Source organism: Chlamydotis macqueenii, chromosome 11 (assembly GCF_036417535.1).
Source record: "Chlamydotis macqueenii isolate bChlMac1 chromosome 11, bChlMac1.mat, whole genome shotgun sequence".
Classification (NCBI taxonomy): Eukaryota; Metazoa; Chordata; class Aves; order Otidiformes; family Otididae; genus Chlamydotis; species Chlamydotis macqueenii.
In genome coordinates, this window is record NC_141566.1 from 574,838 (window position 1) to 592,232 (window position 17,395).

At 54.3% G+C, this 17,395-nt stretch overlaps 2 protein-coding genes across 14 annotated transcripts in view; both read right to left on the reverse strand.

The window, feature by feature from the left end:
* Positions 1-9,955, reverse strand: part of HDAC8 (histone deacetylase 8) — a 25,928-nt gene extending 15,973 nt beyond the window's left edge. For 5 of the 7 annotated variants that reach the window (XR_015259631.1, XR_015259629.1, XR_015259632.1 and 2 more), the window contains exons 1-4: positions 4,817-4,915; positions 4,168-4,220; positions 2,617-2,747; positions 308-449 (exon numbers count right to left, since the gene is read on the reverse strand). Coding sequence is in view for 3 of the 7 variants with exons in the window: in XM_086756052.1 (XP_086612178.1) it covers positions 308-449; positions 2,617-2,747; positions 4,168-4,220; positions 4,817-4,891 (401 nt within the window). In the remaining 4 variants the exon portion in view is untranslated. Of the gene's footprint in view, positions 1-307; positions 450-2,616; positions 2,748-4,167; positions 4,221-4,816; positions 4,916-9,826 lie in introns of those variants that run through there. The other 2 variants (XM_086756053.1, XM_086756054.1) reach the window with 2 other exon arrangements.
* The window catches only part of PHKA1 (phosphorylase kinase regulatory subunit alpha 1), a 23,916-nt gene continuing 11,613 nt past the window's right edge, over positions 5,093-17,395 (reverse strand). For 2 of the 7 annotated variants that reach the window (XM_086756049.1, XM_086756045.1), the window contains exons 19-33: positions 16,063-16,236; positions 15,584-15,678; positions 15,238-15,377; positions 14,931-15,087; positions 14,694-14,773; positions 14,415-14,493; positions 14,199-14,328; positions 13,716-13,817; positions 13,189-13,304; positions 12,818-12,856; positions 11,685-11,729; positions 11,270-11,440; positions 10,680-10,733; positions 10,338-10,538; positions 5,093-10,065 (exon numbers count right to left, since the gene is read on the reverse strand). In XM_086756049.1, the coding sequence (XP_086612175.1) occupies positions 9,892-10,065; positions 10,338-10,538; positions 10,680-10,733; positions 11,270-11,440; positions 11,685-11,729; positions 12,818-12,856; positions 13,189-13,304; positions 13,716-13,817; positions 14,199-14,328; positions 14,415-14,493; positions 14,694-14,773; positions 14,931-15,087; positions 15,238-15,377; positions 15,584-15,678; positions 16,063-16,236 (1,757 nt within the window). In that variant the 3' untranslated portion in view covers positions 5,093-9,891. Of the gene's footprint in view, positions 10,066-10,337; positions 10,539-10,679; positions 10,734-11,269; positions 11,441-11,655; positions 11,730-12,817; positions 12,857-13,188; positions 13,305-13,715; positions 13,818-14,198; positions 14,329-14,414; positions 14,494-14,693; positions 14,774-14,930; positions 15,088-15,237; positions 15,378-15,583; positions 15,679-16,062; positions 16,240-17,395 lie in introns of those variants that run through there. The other 5 variants (XM_086756047.1, XM_086756044.1, XM_086756046.1 and 2 more) reach the window with 4 other exon arrangements.

A 17,395-nucleotide genomic window follows, 5' to 3' on the forward strand; every position in this document is an offset into this window, starting at 1 on the left:
TCTCTCAAACTCCCAGAGATAACCAAGTATTGATGGATGGCGGGACACCCCTGAATATATCTGCCCCAGACCCACACTGCAGTCCATGACAGCACCAGGACTGGGCACTAACCAGCCTACTCTCAGGCCTTTGCCCTACACTCTGCTTCTTTCTTATCTACCTCCTGCCTTCCCTCATCCCTCTCACATCTTGCTCTCTCTTTCAGCTAGATCATCGCGCTCTGAGGGTTTGCAGGGAAGCTGGGAGCTAGGAGGCGGGGTTCAGACATCAGGTGAGAAAACACAAGGGAAGAGATTGTTTTCTTACTTCTTTGCATGATGCCACCCTCCAGGCCAGTTAATTGCTACCTTGCACTTGCCGTCCAGCAGGCACTGGGCTGCAGTGATGGTGGCTCCTCCCACGGCTGCCGCATACTCAAAGATCCCTTCAGTAGCCGGACAGTCGTAACCTGCCAGCAAGAGTTCGTGTGTCAGACACAACAGGCCTTTTCCTCTGGGGGAAGTGCATTCTCTTCGTTTTGAGCTATCTCTCTTTAATTGCTGCTCTAACTTTCTGTTCCAGGCGCAGTGAAAAAGCCACAGCACACAGTGGTATCAGACTTGAACTCACAGAGCAGATTTAGGGGGCTTAAGTAGGAAAAAAAAAATGCACTGGGTTTGTGTGGCAAGGTTTTTGTAGTGGGGGAGGCTGCAGGGGTGGCTTCTGTGAGAAGACACCAGGAGCTGCACCCAGGTCAGACAGAGACAGCTTCAAGACAAACCCACCACTGGCCAAGGCTAAGCCCATCAGCAATGCTAGTAGCGCCTCTGTCATAATATATTGAAGAAAGGGAAAAAACCATTGCACAGCTAGGAGAGACAAGTGAGAATGAGAGCAACAGCTCTGCAGACATCAAGGTCAGTGAAGAAGCAGGGGGAGGAGGTGCTCCAGGAGCTGGAACAGAGATTTCCCCACAGCCCATGGTGAAGACCACGGTAAGGCAGGCTGTCCCACTGCAGCCCACAGAGGCCCACGGTGGAGCAGAGATCCACCTGCAGCCCATGGAGCACTCCATGCCAGAGCAGGTGGATGTGCCCAAAGGAGGCTGTGACCCTGTGGGAAGCCCATGCTGGAGCAGGTTTGCTGGCAGGACTTGGGACCCCACGGGAAACCCACGCTGGAGCAATTCTTGAAGAACTGCAGCCTCTGGGAAAGACCCACACTGGAGAAGTTTGTGAAGGACTGCCTCCCATGGGAGTGACTCCAGGCTGGTGCAGGAGAAGAGTGTGAGCAGGAAAGAGCAGCAGAGACAACATGTGATGAACTGACCGCAATCCCTGCTCCCCACCGCTCAAGGGGGAGGGAGGTAGAAAAGCTGGGAGTGGAGTTGAGTCTGGGAAGAAGGGTGGATGAGGGGGAATGCGATTTCAGTTTTGTTTTTAATCCTCACTATCCTACTCTGTTATTAATTGGCAATAAACTGAATTAATTTCCCTAAGCTGAGTCTGTTTTGCTCATGACAGTAACTGGTGAGTGATCTCCCTGTCCTTATTTCGACCCATTATTTTTTCCATTGTATTTTGTCCCCTACCCTATTGAGAAGGGGCAGAGAGCGAGCATATTGGTGGGCACTTGGCAGCCAGCCAACATTAACTCACTACAAAAATTAACAATCAAGATGTTTCCTTGCACTCAGTTCATTCACAGACACGTCGTGAACCAACTTCTGATCTGTGTGCCTGGCTAGCCTGACCCACTGGCCCCTGATACCAACCCTGCAAAAACACTCTCAGTTCTCTGGCTACGCTACCAGGAAAACCCTAACACGGTCAGTGACATATCTCCCCTACAAAAACAGACATCCACAAAGGAGACAGGCCTAGGTACACTCCAGGTCTATAGCTAGAATACAGTCTTCACCCATTCCTACAGTAGCTTCCCTGAAGCCGTTCCCCAGCAAGGCACGACCCCAGGGCTGCTCCTCTGCCTGCAGACAGATCAGCTTCAGGAACGTAAAGGGTAGACCTAGGGGAGACTCATGAGATCAGTGCAGACTCTGCACCGCTGCCTCAGTGCTGCATCACTGCTTCTGTTTCTGAGACTAAGACAGTACCCACAGCCACCTCACCTGCTTTAACTACTGCATTGCTCAGGCTGTCTTAACTCCAGGCAGGCAAGAGCCCCCTGCTAAAGACATAAGCAAAGTCATCAGGTAAACAGCAGCCACTCTGGTCCCTGGCTGTAGCTTCAGGCCCATGTTCATGTGTGCCCTCCACCACAGCAGGATTGTGGCAGCCAATCTTAGCTCTGTTCCAAGGGCAGCATGTCAGGGCCTTCTGTCCTGCCCGAGATCCTCAAAGCAGCAGAAAAAGGCACTGGCTCCCAGCATGCAAGGGCCAGACTGAGCTGCAGGAAGTAGCTGCAGGAAGCTGACAGTACCCTCTGCTGGCAACAGGGAAAATGCCTGCCTGACAGGGTGACAGGGTTCAGCTGCACCCCATCAAAGAGCATTTCGCTCTGCAAACAGCCCAGCAGCCCACCTGGGCTCACCCCTCTGGCTAACCTCAGCTCCAGTAAAAAGTCCAATCCTGGACTTGATACTCAGTTAACCTCCCACTGAAGACACGCGTCCTTACCCAGGCCATACTCCACGGACTCCGGATGGTCATCATCCCCCTCCTCACTGACCTTCTGCAGGTGCTGCAGGTAGGCGTCCGTGTGGAAGCTTGCCATCTCCTCCATGGAGGCCACTTTTGGCTTGACTATCCTAGGCAGAGAGGAGAAAGGCAGCGTGTCAGGACAAAAGGCTCCAGGGTTCAGTTGGAATGCCAAGCTTTAACCTTCTCAGGCTAGGAGCCTTCTTTTGGCAGTTACTGTTGAAAAAGAAAACAAAACCCTCTCCTCTTGCACTGGACCGTTGCTTTGAGTGAAAAAGCTGCTCAGCTGAGCTGGAGCAGGCCTTTCCCCCACCTTGCCATTGTCTGCTGTGCCCACTCCAACATGGAACACCTGCAGGTGCTGCCTGCATTAACCTTTCCACTTTGCTTCAAGTTGTTTTCCCTTTTCTACATGTTCTCCCAGTTTGAACAACCCCAGCTACTCCAACATTCTGATTACAGACAGAAAAAATAACAGAATGTAAACATCCAGGCCCAGCCCAGTGCTGTGGCAGGACACCAGCCTGCTGGGTCAAGAACTGAGCAGCACCACCCACATGCTCCTAACTCCGCTGCATGCAAAGCGGAGAATGTCTCTGTCCTCAGTGACTTGCACATCACCTTTCCCAGGTCTGGGTGCTTTGCAACTTGCCTACTTAAGTCTCACAACATGTTGGAGTCCTCTCCAAATCTCAGGTTCTAGGGGCACATGCAGGCAACGCAGTACAGCTCCATTGCTACTGGAAGAGTACAAGAAGCTCCCAACTCTAGGCTAGTCCAGGTGCTGGGCACTTCTCACACCAAGCCAGGGCAAACAGCCCTTTGAGTCTGTGTCTGTAGTGCCACCTGTAGCCATTTCCCAAGCACCCTCTACCAAAATGACCAGAAAGAAAAAGAAAATCTTCTAACACCAAGTCCCAACAGGACTTTCTGACCCTGATGAACTGGAGCATGGGATTTTTTTTAAGATTTTACAATATGCTACATAACAGAGGGTGAGCTAAGCCTTTTTTTCCCCCCTTTCATATCCCCTAGTGTCAAGAGCTTAATGGGGCAGGAGGGTTCTCACTCTTCTGCCTCAAACCTCATCTTGAACAGGACCAAGACCTCACAAAAAGTCTCCCAAATCAATCACAACACTGCAAAACAACATGGTCTCTCTCAGCACCAGCACTGACCAGTCGATTTGGAGCAGCACCAACAAGGATGGTTTCTATGCCGTCACTTCTGCTCAGAGCCACGAGAGCAGCGGGTGATAGTGCGCTCTATGGAGAGAGCACAAGGCAATCTGTACTCCATCAGACCAGAAAGGTCTGATAAATTACCATAAATTACACCTGCCGTAATTACCATAATCTTGTCCATTTAACAAAATAAGCAGATGTTCCTTAGATCCTAAAAATACACACTGCATGAAATCCTATAATCATATTGCCAGCAGACACAGTGTAAGACCTACAGTTACTCAGTATCTTCCAAACCTTAGCAGAGAAGAAAAATATTCTCTTCACAGAAAATGGGAGCACTTACTTCATCTGGTCAAGTAAGGAATACGCTTCAATCAACGAATGCACCATGCTGGCCTGAAAAAAAGAATAAGACCGTGAGAGCAGCTCTAATGCAGGAGACAGAAGCACTGCAACCGGGGGCTAAATGACTTGCAACGGAAGTGCAACTGTGACTTCTCCCAGCGGCACAGCTAAACTGGCACCAGCCTGAGCTGGGTCCCTAGACAGTCTCCCCCACGGAGGGTGTGCAGAACAACAGAGCGTGCGTGTGGGGACTTCCCTGAGACTCCGGAAAAGACACAGCAGCGCACAGCTTCTCGGTGGGGGGCGCGGCGCCGGGAAGTGCCACCTCCGTGTCCCAGGCACCCGCTGCCGCCCTGCCAGAGGCGGTGCGGGGTAAGGGATGGGCTCCCCCTCTGACCTCACACTCCCCCTACCCAGGGCCGGGCCTGCCCTCCCACCGCTGCCCCTTCCCCCTGGCTCCCCGCGCCCTGCCGCTGTCCTACGTGTCGGCAGCCTCCCCAAAGCCCCCGGATTTCACAGCAGCCTCCCTGGGGTCCCCTCCGACCCCAGGCCTCACCACTGCGTTCCCAACGCCCCCGCGCCGGGGTCCCACAGGGCCCGTTAACCCCGCCCCGCCGGCCCCGCCAGCCCACCGGCGCGGCGCTGACCCGCTTGGGCACTTTGCAGAGGGAGTCGCAGAGGGCCACGTACTCCGGGCTGTACACGTAGACCGCCGCCGCCATCAGGACCGCCACGCCGGGACTCCCAGCGCTGCTGGCCGCCCCCGGGACCGGCAGTTCCGGCCGCGGGGTACGCCGGGAGGAGGCCGCTCCGCCCCGAGGCATGCCGGGAGTTGTAGGCCCTCTCCTCAGCGGCAGGAGCCCGCCCGCCACACATCCCCTCCCTCCCTGCCCAGCCCGGCCGGGTGAGAACAGGCCGCACACTCGCGTTAGAGACATTTTATTAGAGGCCCGCACCCGACGCAGCTCGAGGTGGTGTTTTTTCTTTAAAAACATAATTATTGTCGTTAAAAAAGGCCTGAGGCCTACATGCACCCACCCACCCCCTGACAGGAGTCCTCCTGTGCAGCCCTGTGCCCTGCTCCCCAAAGGACCCCCATAACGTGACCAACGCTTTCCGCTGGGGCTCCCTGTGCTCAGCCTGAGCCCCACTGATTCCCAAAGGCAGCTTCCTCCTGGTTTTCTCAGGCAGAGTAGAAGTTGAGCTGGGGCTTATAACCTCTTCAAGCCTCCTCTGCCTGGGGCAGGGTTTACCACGTGTGGAAGGATCAGTGTGCAACCATTATAGAATAGCTGCTACCATCAGGAAGCGGCCCTGAGAGACAACTCTCAAGCCCAGTTTTAAGGCCAAACAAACCCAGAGGTGAGAAAACACACAGGAAAATATAATTCAGGTAATATGGGAGGCAAGACAATGGATGGTACACATGATGGTCCATCTACACCAGAGGTGTTGCCAAGTTCAGAAAGCCCTACCCCCTGTATCTCAACCACCTCCATGAGGAATAAAAGACAGGTTCACGGGACACAGGGTCCTCCTCTTACAGAAGTGTGCTGCCTCCCTTGGGGCCCAGGTTAAAGACAGCACTAGGAAACTTCCTAGCCTGGTACGGCCCTCAGATTATTACCCATTACTGCCCTTCCATGTAAGTGGCAATTAAGTGTAGTCCAAGGGCAATCAAAAGAGACTTCAGGGCCTTAGGACAGTTGGTAAGGGAATCTGGAGCACAGGTTTTTTTCCTCTCTCCTTCCCGTTGCAGGTAGCAACTGTGGAAGAAACAGATGGGCCCAGTCTAATGGCTCCGTGACTGGTGTCAGTGCCACAATTTTGGGGTTTTCAATAATGGGATGGTCTACAGGGCACCAGGCCTGCTGGCATCAGACAGGATTCACCTTTCTCAAACCGGGAAGAGTCTTTGCTCATGAGCTAGCAGGGTCATTGACAGAGCTTTAAACTAGCCTTGAAGAGGGACGGAGATAGTATCAAGCTTGCCTGTGACAAGCTGTGGCATGACATGGTAAGGTTAGAATGTTAGCGAGGATCCTCAGCCTGTTGCTCTGAGACGTGCTGGACACGTTGCAGCACACGTGGAAGTCTTACATAAATGAGCCAGGTGCTTCTGAGATAAGAGAAGCCAAGAGGGAAACACCAGTGAAATACATCAAAGGAACTAGGGATGTTCCTCTAAGAAGGTGACACAGCTGACAGCCCAGCTGAAGTGCAATGCCTCCTGTAGCTGGAGTAAGAAGGCAATTCCATTGCACAGGCTCTTGTCCTTTGGGGGTCTTCAACCACCCCAAAGTCTGCTGGAAAAGTAGCACAACGAGCTGTAGGCAATCCAGGAGACTCCTGGAATGCATTAGATAACTTCTTAAGCCAGGTAATAGAGAGCCCTACCAGGGAGGATGCCATACTGGACCTGATGATCACCAATGCAAGTGAGCTAATCGGTGACATCAAGACTGGAAGCAGCCTGGGCTGCAGGGATCATGTGATGGTGGAATTCACAGCTCAGAGAGATATGGGTCAGGCAAAGAGTAAAGTCAGCACTCTGAATTTTAAGAAAGTAAACTGGCAGTTGTTCAACGAGTTAAGTCAATAGGACCCCCTGGGAAACTGCCCTCAGGGACAAGGAAGCAGAACAGAGCTGGCAGATGCTTTCCACAGAGTGCAAGAGCTCTCAGTCTCCAGGTGTAAGAAATCAGGAAAAGAAGACAAGAGACTGGTATGGCTGAGTCAAGACCAGCTGATTAAACTAAAGGGTAAGAAGAAAATGCACAGGCAGTGGAAGCAGGGACAGGTATCCTGGGAAGAGTACAGAGACACTGCGTGGTTGTGTAGGGATTGGGTCAGGAAGGCCAAGGCATGTCTGGAGCTGAACATGGCAAAGGGATGCTACGAATAAGAAGGTATTCTACAGGTATGTCATCCAGAAAAGGAAGGTCAAAGAAAGCATACCTGCTCTGATGAGCGAGACTGGCAAGTTGGTAACAATGGATGAGGAGAAGGCCGAGATACTGAACAACTTTTTTTCCTCAGTCTTCACTGGCAACCTCTCTTCCCACACGTCTTGTGTAGATGGGTCGCAAGACGGGGACTGGGGGAGCAAAGTCCCTCCCACTGTAAGAGATCAGGTTCATGACCACTGAGGAACCTGAACATTCCTAAGTCTATGGGACCTGACAAGATGCATCCCACAGTCCTGAGGGAAATGGCTGATGTAGTTGCCAAACCACTCTTCATATTTGAAAAGTCATGGCAGTCAGGTGAAGTCCATGGTGACTGGAAAAAGGAAAACATTACACTCATTTTCTGAAAGGGTTGAAAGGAGGACCCTGGGAACTACCAACCTGTCAGCCTCCCCTCTGTGCCTCAGATGATCATGGAACAGATCCTCCTAGAAGCTATGCTAAGGCACATGGAGGACAGGGAGGTGATTCAAGATAGCGAGCATGGCTTCTCTGAGAAGTCTTGCCTGACCAGCCTAGTGGCTTTCTGTGATGGAGGGGACAAGGAAGAGCTACAGATGTCATCTGTCTGGACTTCTGTAAGGCCTTTGACATGGTCACCCACAACATCCTTCTCTCTAAATTGGACAGATGTGGGCTGGACTGTTCAGTGGATGAGGAATTGGTTGGATGGTCACATCCAGAGGGTAGTGGTCAGCAGCTCAGTGTCCTGATGGAGGTCGGTGGCAAGTGGTGTCCCTCAGGGGTCCATATTGAAACCAGTACTCAAATCTTCATCAATTATGTGGACAGTGAGATTGAGTGCACCCTCAGCAAGTTTGCAGATTACACCAAGCTGAGTGGTGTGGTCAACAGGCCTGAGGGACAGGACATCCAGAGGGACTTGGACAAGCTCAAGAAGTGAGCCCATGAGAACCTCATGAGGTTCAACAAGGCCAAGGGCATGGTCCTGCCCCCGGGTCAGGGCAACCCCCAGTATCAAGGTGGGAGGGTAAAGTGATTGAGAGCAGCTGTGCAGAGAAGGACTTAGAGGTACTGGTGGATGAAAAATTGGACATGAGCCAGCAATGTGTGCTCACAGCCGAGAAAGCCAACCATGTCCTGGGTGCATCACCACCAGTGTGGTCTGCAGGTTGAGGGAGGGGATTTCTGCTCTTCTGCTCCGCTCTGGTGAGACTGCCCCCAGAGCACTGCATCCAGCTTTGGGGTCTCCAGCTCAAGAAGGGCATGGACCTGTTGGAGCGAGTCCAGAGGCGGCCACAGAAATGGTCCAAGAGCTGGAACCCATCTGCCAGGAAGAAAGGCTGAGAGAGCTGGGGTTGTTCAGCCTGGAGAAGAGAAAGCTCCAGAGAGACCTTACTGCAGCCTTTCAGTACTTAAAAGCAACTTATGAGAAAGATGGTGACAAGCTTTTTAGCAGGGCCTGTTGCAATACGACAAGGGGTAATGGTTTTAAACTAAAAGAGGGTAGATTTAGACTAGATGTAAGAAATTTTTAACAGTGAGGGTAGTGAAACACTGGAACAGGTTGCCCAGAGAGGTGGCAGATGCCCCATCCCTGGAAACATCGAAGGTCAGGCTGGATGGGGCTCTGAGCAACCTGATCTGGTTGGAGATGTTCCTGCTCAATGCAGGGGTCTGGACTAGATGACCCTTAAAGATCCCTTCCAACCCAAATTATTCTATAACTCCACTCTCCCCACTGCTTTGTGGTGTATATGCCTGATCTCCATCAGTCCAAGCACACTATCCTGTGTGGGCTTTGACCTGCAGGATAGAGTGGAGCTGAGACTCACCCTAAAGTCACCACCCCTCCCCTGTGCAAGGCTGTGGGAGCTGGAGCAGAGGCCAGAGCTGAGCACTAAGAGCACATCTGTGATGGCATGCCTAATGCCGAGCCAAGCAACCAGCTCAGAGCTGCTTCACAGGGCATGTACGAACTCGGGAACCTGTGACTTGGCTGCCATTAGCAACACTGAGAAGGACAGAGCGGACGGCACAGAGGGGCTGCCACCGGCATCCCCCAGCCAGTCAGAAGCCCTGTCCTCACAGCCTGGTAGTAACAGGGATCTGTTACCACCTTGGGATGCTCCTGGCTTCCACAGCCTTCCTAGCTCCACACACAGGAGGGGGGCACAATGGACTGCCTACTTCCAAGCAGCACAGCTGTGGCTGGGTTGGACCACCTTGATTTTGGGTGTGCTGGGAGAGAGGCTGAGGCGGCATCCCCTATTCCTCTAACAAAGCTTTTCCATCAGCAGCAGGAAGAGCAAGAGCTCCAGTCTACACTAGTATAAACCCTGAAGGTTTGGAATAAAAAGCAGCACAGAACAGATTAAAAACCTCAAATCTACTGGAGGCAGAGAGAGCATGAGCTGGACTGGGAGCGCTGCAGTGCCGAGCACACACACCTGGTGAGGGGGGCCCTTTCCATCCCCCTCAAACACAGGCCCCTCTAGGGGTGATGGGCCTGGATGAGCCATGCAGGCAGACACTTTAACACAAGCAGGCTTCAAAGCTAACCTTTTCCCTGACAGCCCTAGCTCCACAGGCTGCACGCAGGCACAGGTCAGCTCAGCACGCGTACCTCCTGTGGAGGTCCGCAGGAGAGCTGCTCACCCACTGAGAGGTCAGGACTGGGAGGAGAGACGGCCACACAGGTTGCCTGCAAAGTAGCCTAATGCCCACCTTTAAAAGCTGTATGAAACAACTCTCCCATGGCATCTGCAACCCAGGGAGAGGAGCTGCAAGAGCTACTGCATGGAGCAGCCGTCGGTGGGCAGGAAGTCATACACATACATGGCCACCGACTTGGACAGGTAGGTCATCGTGCCAAACCGACCACTCGGTGCGCTGTCGTACAGCAGGCTGCAGATGCCCGTTGTAGGATCCCTCTCCAGCATGTGATCATCAGCGCCCAGGGCTTTCTGGATTTTGGACAGGGAAGGAGAAAGGCAGCATTAGGAATAAGGACAGCCCCCTCACCAGCTTCCACCCCAAGCATCTTCTGTTGCACTCGCAGTGTGACACATCAATGGTGACCAGTGAGAGGAGGACACTACAGCTTTGCTGTGCCTCATGAACACAATGCGGACAAAAGGCAGAACACTCCAGGTGGGTGAACCCTGCGTAGCTGTGGGGAATGCAGCCAGCAGCTCTGGGTGCAGGCCATGGCCCCTGCGTGAAGCCTGGCCCCTACCTGCTCCTCATAGAAGAGGTCGTTGGCCGTGTGCAAGATCTTTTCCACAGCTATGATGCTACCAATGGTGTGCACCTCCATGTCCACCAGCATTGTGAGCACTAAGATAGCCTCCACCAGCAGCTGCCTGTACTCTGGCTGGGGCACACGATTGAGGACTGACTCCACATGCACAGCAAACTTAATTTCCCCTGGGGTCATCTGTGAGGAGGGAGAAAGAAATACACCTAGAGTACTGTATCGCCAGCACAAGTTCTGAGCTATGCTGGGCACTCGCCCAGGGCAACCCAGCACCCAACACCAAGCCACCTGCCCCGTTTCCCCTTCACATAAACCTCCTACCTCTCTGGTTGTTGAAGAGGGGAGAACAAAGCCCTCCACAGAGAGGCCATGGCACTGCAGAACAAGGAGAGACCTTGGTTATGGCCTGGAAAAAGCACTGTGCTAAGACATGTAGGTCCAGCTCACTAACTCCCTCCCACTTGAACACTGGTGCATGCTGCGCACACACCCCAGCTCTACCTCCTGACTCTCTGCAGAGCACCACTCCTCTCCCATCAGTTCGGGATCAGCTGGAGCCCTCCTACACACAGCAGGAGGCTCTGTTCCCTGTCTTGCCATGCCGAGGATGAGCTCTGCTTGGAGCTGCTTCAGCTGTGGCTTCAGCCCTGCCTGGCTAATATATAAAGCACCCGAGCAGACCTATCCCCCATCTGCAAGGGTCAGCACAGTATGCGGTAGGTCTTGTGTGCCTACAAGACAGCTCTAGGTCTTCCCCAGCTTTCCAGGGCCAGCTGCAGGCCTTGTCCATAAAGCATGTAACTACATAATACTGGGGACCAGCCCCAGGTGCCTATGTCCCCTGGGAAGGCTAGTGCCTGGGACCGTAGGCTCACATGCATGGAGAGAAGCCAGCTAGACATCCAGCTCACCTTCTGCAGGATCTTCCAGACTTTCTGGTAGAAGCCCACAGGGACACGGTTGAGGGCCCCATCCAGCCGCCGTCTCCGCTGCCACTGGCCCTGGCGGCTGTCCTTACTGCCCTGGTCTTCCAGCATGCTTGAAAAGGAGCCCTTGCCCAGCAGCTCTGAGTGCCCAGCAGACTGGGCAGACAAAACAAGGACCACAGAGATGCTGCAAAGTTAAACACCCCACAAGAATGCAGCCCGCTGCTGCCCAGAGTTTGTGCTCATGCAGCCTGGTTCCCAGGGCAGAGCTGCCACCCCCTGCCCCCAGCAAAGCCCACTCTGCAGCCCCATCTCCCTGTAGCACCCCCCAGAGCACAGCTCCTTTCTGCAGCCACAAACAGGACAGATACCATGCATGCAGCCAACAAACACAGGTTACCAGAGAAGACTTCAGGTCAGCGTCCCCAGACTGCAAACTGAGGGGCTGAAGGAGGAAGGGAGAGACAAAAATCAGACTGTGCTGGAGCAGGACAGCCATCACAGCAAGCAGAGCAGCAGCAGCACAGACCAAGCTCAGGTCATGGGGCAGTTATCCCAGGAGCTGTGGTTAGCTGGAGATTGACAAGTAATTTCAAAAGGCAAGCTGTGGAAGGTCTCACGTTAGCATCAGAGGGGAAGGACTGTGCCAGGGCATGGAGCAGCTGCTGCAGCAGCAGCAGGCTCATGGCAGCCAGAACACAGGAGCAGGGCTGCTACTGCTCTGTTGGCTGCTGGCATGGACAGGGATTTAGTCTCAGGCAGACTGGAGAGCCAGCAACAAGGTCTCTGCCCATGGATGACCCTCCTCACCACATACGTGGTCCCTCTGTGATGCCAGGTTTCACACTGCAGCAGTTTGGCCATAAACCTGCTGCATCAGCCTGGTCCCTGCAGGCCTCATCTCTTTGAGGACAGGACCCTTCCTAGAACTCAGGACTCCTCCTGGACACATGCCAGGCACCAGAGGAGGTCCTTGTCATTTGTAACTGGGCAGGAGCCTTTTCCTCTAGAGAAGAAATAGCTGAGGAGGCTACAGGCAGGAACCAGCGATCACCAGTGGACTGTCCAGCAAGGCCACTGCTGGTCATGACACTGGAAACATCATGCCACCTTGCTCAGCAAGATTTTGTGGGTATAATGGAATCTATTTGCCCATAGCAACTACAGAGCACAGCTCCCAGCTGGTTGTAATGTCAATACACTCACGGGTTAGAGAAACCTTCCTCCCTGCCAGTCCCAACATGTCAGGTCCCACTCAAAGGGGATCTCCCTGAAGGTTGTGGGGCAGGACCAGCCCTGGGTCCCCACAGCATCTTAAGCCATGCTGACCTCTTCCCAGGGAGCCAGTCTCCTTCTCCTGTCCTGAACAGAGCAACCCTGAGCCTGCCGAGGGGAAGCCAGCTCATTGCTGCAGCAGCTGCCTCAGCAGGTTTGTTTAGGAAAGCTCATTAACTCATGCAAGCTTGGAAGCTGCCCTGCTGTGTGGCATAAGGGACAAAAGCTGAGGCTGCAGGAGAACCAAGATGGTTTCACCTTACTCCCAGTCAGAGACTGCCTACGTTTATCCAATTGCTGCAAGAGAAGAAGGAAATTGGGTTTTCTGTTGCTGGAAGAGGCCCACCAGCCACACCTAGGACACTGCATGGTCCTCCCCTCCCCTGCACCTTCTCTGCACCCCCGTGTTCCCCACCTACTGCGCTGCCAGAGCAACCCCCACCAATAGACTTACCCCAGTTCTTCCCCCCAGGGCAGGACTGGAGGCAAAAGGAGCTCCAGGAAGCAGTTGTAAGCTCTCTGAAGCTCAGGAGCAAGCTCCCTGCTGCTCTCCCATCAATCCTGTCTGTCCCGTAGCTGCTTGTCACCCACAAAACCTGGTAGAGGCAGCCTGCACCATCTACCCTCACCTGTTTGATCTCACTTTTCAGCCTGATGATGCCAGCACGCTCAGGTTTGGTGGCCCCAACAGCCCCCACTTCACAGATGGAGATAGCAGTGGTGAGCGATGAGTCAACCGATCGCACTGGAGGGGAACAGAGGTCTAGAGTGGATACCATGCCTCAGTGCATGAACATCTGTTACTGCTTGGGCACTAGTACCTCTGCACACCCTTGCCCTCTATCCCAACCAGCACCAGAGATCCATGAGCACAGCACAGAACTGCTTCAATTCAAGCCTGACCAGGCCAAGTGCCAAACTAAGCAAAGCTCCAACAGCCACAGGACTCCAGCTCGATCCCTGGAAGTCGGCTCAGCACCACCCTCCTGAAGAGCATGGCTTCCTGCTGGACCACTGCAGTGCAGAAGCAGCTGTGCTGAACGTGCAGGAGGACAGGGACATCCCCCACAGGTGGGAAGAGCTGGAGCTGGCCACACTCTGTGTTGGGACCCAGCTTTGCCCAGAGATACTCTCACAACCCTGCTGAGAGACTCACCACTCCTTTCCACCCCAAACTCCTTGCCAGACAGGATGTGGTAGAGAAGGCTCTTCATGTCTGATGGGCTGAGATTCATCAGGTTCTCAGTGGCTTCTCCAGCTGGAGAGAACAGAGTTGGGATGCGGTACTCTGCTTCACAGCCCTCCTGGGACATTCCTACCCTGTACCTGATTCTGTCTGCAGGAGAAGCGCTAGGTACAGCGGCTCATCCTCCAAGGACATACACTAACTCCAGGTGTTGCCTACAACAGGGACTCTTCCTCATGCCAGCCCAACACATACTTGAACAGACACCTCAATGAAATCACTCACCGGTGCTGCCTGAGAACAGTCTCAGCTGCAGACCTTGGCACTTTCATGCAGGATCTCATCCTGGTGCTGAGCTGCCCATTTTTAACAGCACTTCTCCTTCCTAGCTGACAGGGCCCCAAAGCACCACAGCACCCACCCCAGCTGGAGTGCCGTCCCCACTGCATGTACCTGAGCAGCGCAGGGAGTGCGCCAGCTCCGTTGCCATCACCTGGATGATGAGCCCAATGCGGATGCGGAACATCTCAGCGAAGAGCGCGGGCTCTGTGCGCATATACATGGCCAAGTACACCATGATCTCCTGGAGGGGAAGAGGCAAATCACCCCACTGCTGCTCACCAGGGCAGACATCCAGCTGTGGGGTCCCCTGCCACCCTAGTCCCTCACCTGGGTGAGTATGGACACACTGAGGTTCTTCTCACTGGCTTCATCAATGAGGCGAACAAGCTCCTCATAGGGGATCGGGCTGGGGAGGGAACAAATGGCAGAATAGGTGAGAGGCAGCAGAGCAAGCCCTGGATCCCTCCTGGTCTGTACAGCCCAGAGAGGAGAGATACAGGATAGGGACAGCCACCCAGAGCCACTCCTGCCCACAGACTCCAGAGCAGCAGGCTCACATCCAGCCCCAGACTAGCATGTGAGGAAAGGGAGAGGTGCGACACTCACGCAGAGATCGTCTTCTCACGTGGCTCCGGGGGTAGCCCCACTGTCAAGTGCTTCTGGTGAGACAGGAGGTCAGTGCAAGCCTGGGGACAGAGAGTGTCATCCCAACAGCTCAGGGTTTGGAGCCTCAGCACAAGGCAGAGGGAAACAGAGCCGATGCAGCCACAGCTCGCCTGCCCACTCTGCTGCCTCCTCCCTGACAGACTCCAGCCCACTAGAGGCCAGCTGCATAGTTGTTACCTCGTCCAGCGCTTCCACCTTCTTCTTGAGGATGCCAGAAATGTAGCGGATCAAGGCCCACTGGCGTGTGTCCCCCACCCGCACATACAGCTCAGTGAGGAGCTCCTTGACAGTGGGGCCAGGCTCGCTATCAAGTCCCGTGTGCCACTCGGGCCCCCTGCAGTAAAGGAAACGCCAGGTTATAGCCAGCAATTTGCCCTGCAGCAGCTCCCTGGCAGCCCCCAGGCTTTGCAGGTTGGGATGCATGCACGGCTGCACCAGTGCTCTCTCTGCTCAGTGAGCCAGCAGGACTTGCAGCTCATCGTACTTGAGGATGTGGAGCATGTAGAGGATGTCAGCTTGCTCCTGCAGTGTAGGGCAGATGCGCAGCTGGTCCACCAGTGCCCTGCAGTCCATGTTGCCATCCTCATCACGGGGCAGGTTCATCTCTGCATAGAATGCATGGCTCTGTGTGGAAGGGAAACCCACCCGCCTGGTTAGCATTGCCAGCACCCCACATGAAGTGCAGTCTGGGTATGGAGCCAAGGCCAGTCAACCATGGATATTCCCCCTCACCAACCACCAAGCCTTCCCCATGGAGCCCCACAAAGAACCCCTGGCTTCAAGCTGAAGAGATGGCACTGCTTGGCCAGTCCAGGAGGGACAAGACTCACCTTGCCATCCACGTCATGCTGATGCGGTGAACTCAGCAGCTTGACCGACTGCTGGGACGCTTGGAATATCTTGCTGGGTACATACATCCCAACATCTAAAAGAAAGCTGAGGTTGGTGTAGGCACTTCTCAACCCCAGCCACCACTGCTGTGCCCCAAATCACCTCACACCTGACACTCTGCTCCCCCAGCAGCCCCTGCAGAGAAGTCCAGCCCCTACCCACTGGGTTCAAGGAATGCCACGGGGAGCTGCCATCCCTTATCATTCAGCAGTTTCCATGAGGACTGCACAGGCACCAACTCCAAGATACTTCATGACCAGGACTAACACGATGGACATAATGTACCTTTGCCCAGGCAAAGGCTGGGTTGCTCCATGGTCTGAGGCCCCCAGCATCGCACAGCTGGGAAAGCTCCTAAAGTACCTCAGCCTCATCCCTGGGCTTGAATGAAGGTGCTGAGCATGCTGAAGTTACTCACTCTGAACATGAAGGTCCTTGGCCTTAGATGCCAGGGACATGAGGTCACGGGTGGTGTGGACAGCAGCCCTGAAGCGGCTCAGCCCTCCTCGCTGGGCGGTGGGAGGGAGGTTTGACTGGGGAATCGTGCGCTGCAGTAAGTGGTCCAAGTACTGAGCAACCTCGTCATATGTGTCTGCTGGAAAGGCAAGCAGAAGAGGAGGGGTTCAGCCACTTTGTGCTGGTGTACCTCTAGACCCTAGAATGCTCCCCAGCTGTGCCTTGGCAAGAGTAAAGCTTTGCTCGCTGCACAAAGAGACAATGTGAGAGTGGTGCTGGAAGCCAGATGGACAGTGCCAGCAGCCAGGCTCACAAAGCACAGCAACCGCAGCATCCCTATTCTTGCACTACTCCGCTGCCTGGGACACTGGCTGCCAGCTGGGGCCAAACTGGGGCTCCCTTCAAGTCCCATCTGGATAAAGGAAGTGATAGAGCTGCAGCATGTTTGGTCCAAGCCTGCGCAAGGACAGCGGGGTCTACTCAAACTCTGCGGTGAAACCCTCACGCTCTGTCTCTCTGGCACAACCGGGGCAGCCTGCCCAGAGACCACTAAGGAGCACCCCGGCGCAGCAAAGGACTCATCCAAGCAGGACTCCAGCACAGGAGCAAGGCAGGGTGGGTTTTGCAACAGTTATTTCTAATTACAAATTACCAGTTACGTCTAATGAGGAGTTAGGGCTCCTACCTTGCTCTTTGCCCAGCCTCCAGCAGCTGCCATTGCTCCCAAGCCACACTGAGAGTGCCAGAGCCACCACTTGCTAACTCTGGCATGGAGGAGGGTGCTCAGAAGCCACATCTCTGCTCAGCTGGGAGATAACAGTGCTCCACAGCAGTGAGGGGGATGCCCTGGAGGTGAGATGCCCCATGCCAAGGCAATGCAATACAACACACAACTGTTGATGCACTTCCTGCCAGTGGGCCAGGGTAAAGCCTTGTTGCTCTCCAGCTGGCAGACAAGATCCGTGGTGTGTCTGCCCCAGGAGGTGAGCTGCAGACTGAATCTGCACAGCATCCCCTTTCCACACCTGGGGAGGATGCCTCATGCCAGTGCCTGAAGGCACAGCTGGAGGAGTCCCTCAGACATCAGGCTTGAGAACATCATCTCCCTGGCTGCAGCATCTGATCACAGGAAAAACTTTTAAACTGGACATCTTCTAGGTGCTGTAGAGAGGTCAGGCAGGCCCTGTCTCCCATTGGGGCTCGAGGGAAGCAGATACCTTGGAGAAGCTTGGGTGCAGCCTGCAAGGAGACTGCAGGCAAAGCAAAAGGACAGCAAGAGAACTAAGTATTCAATC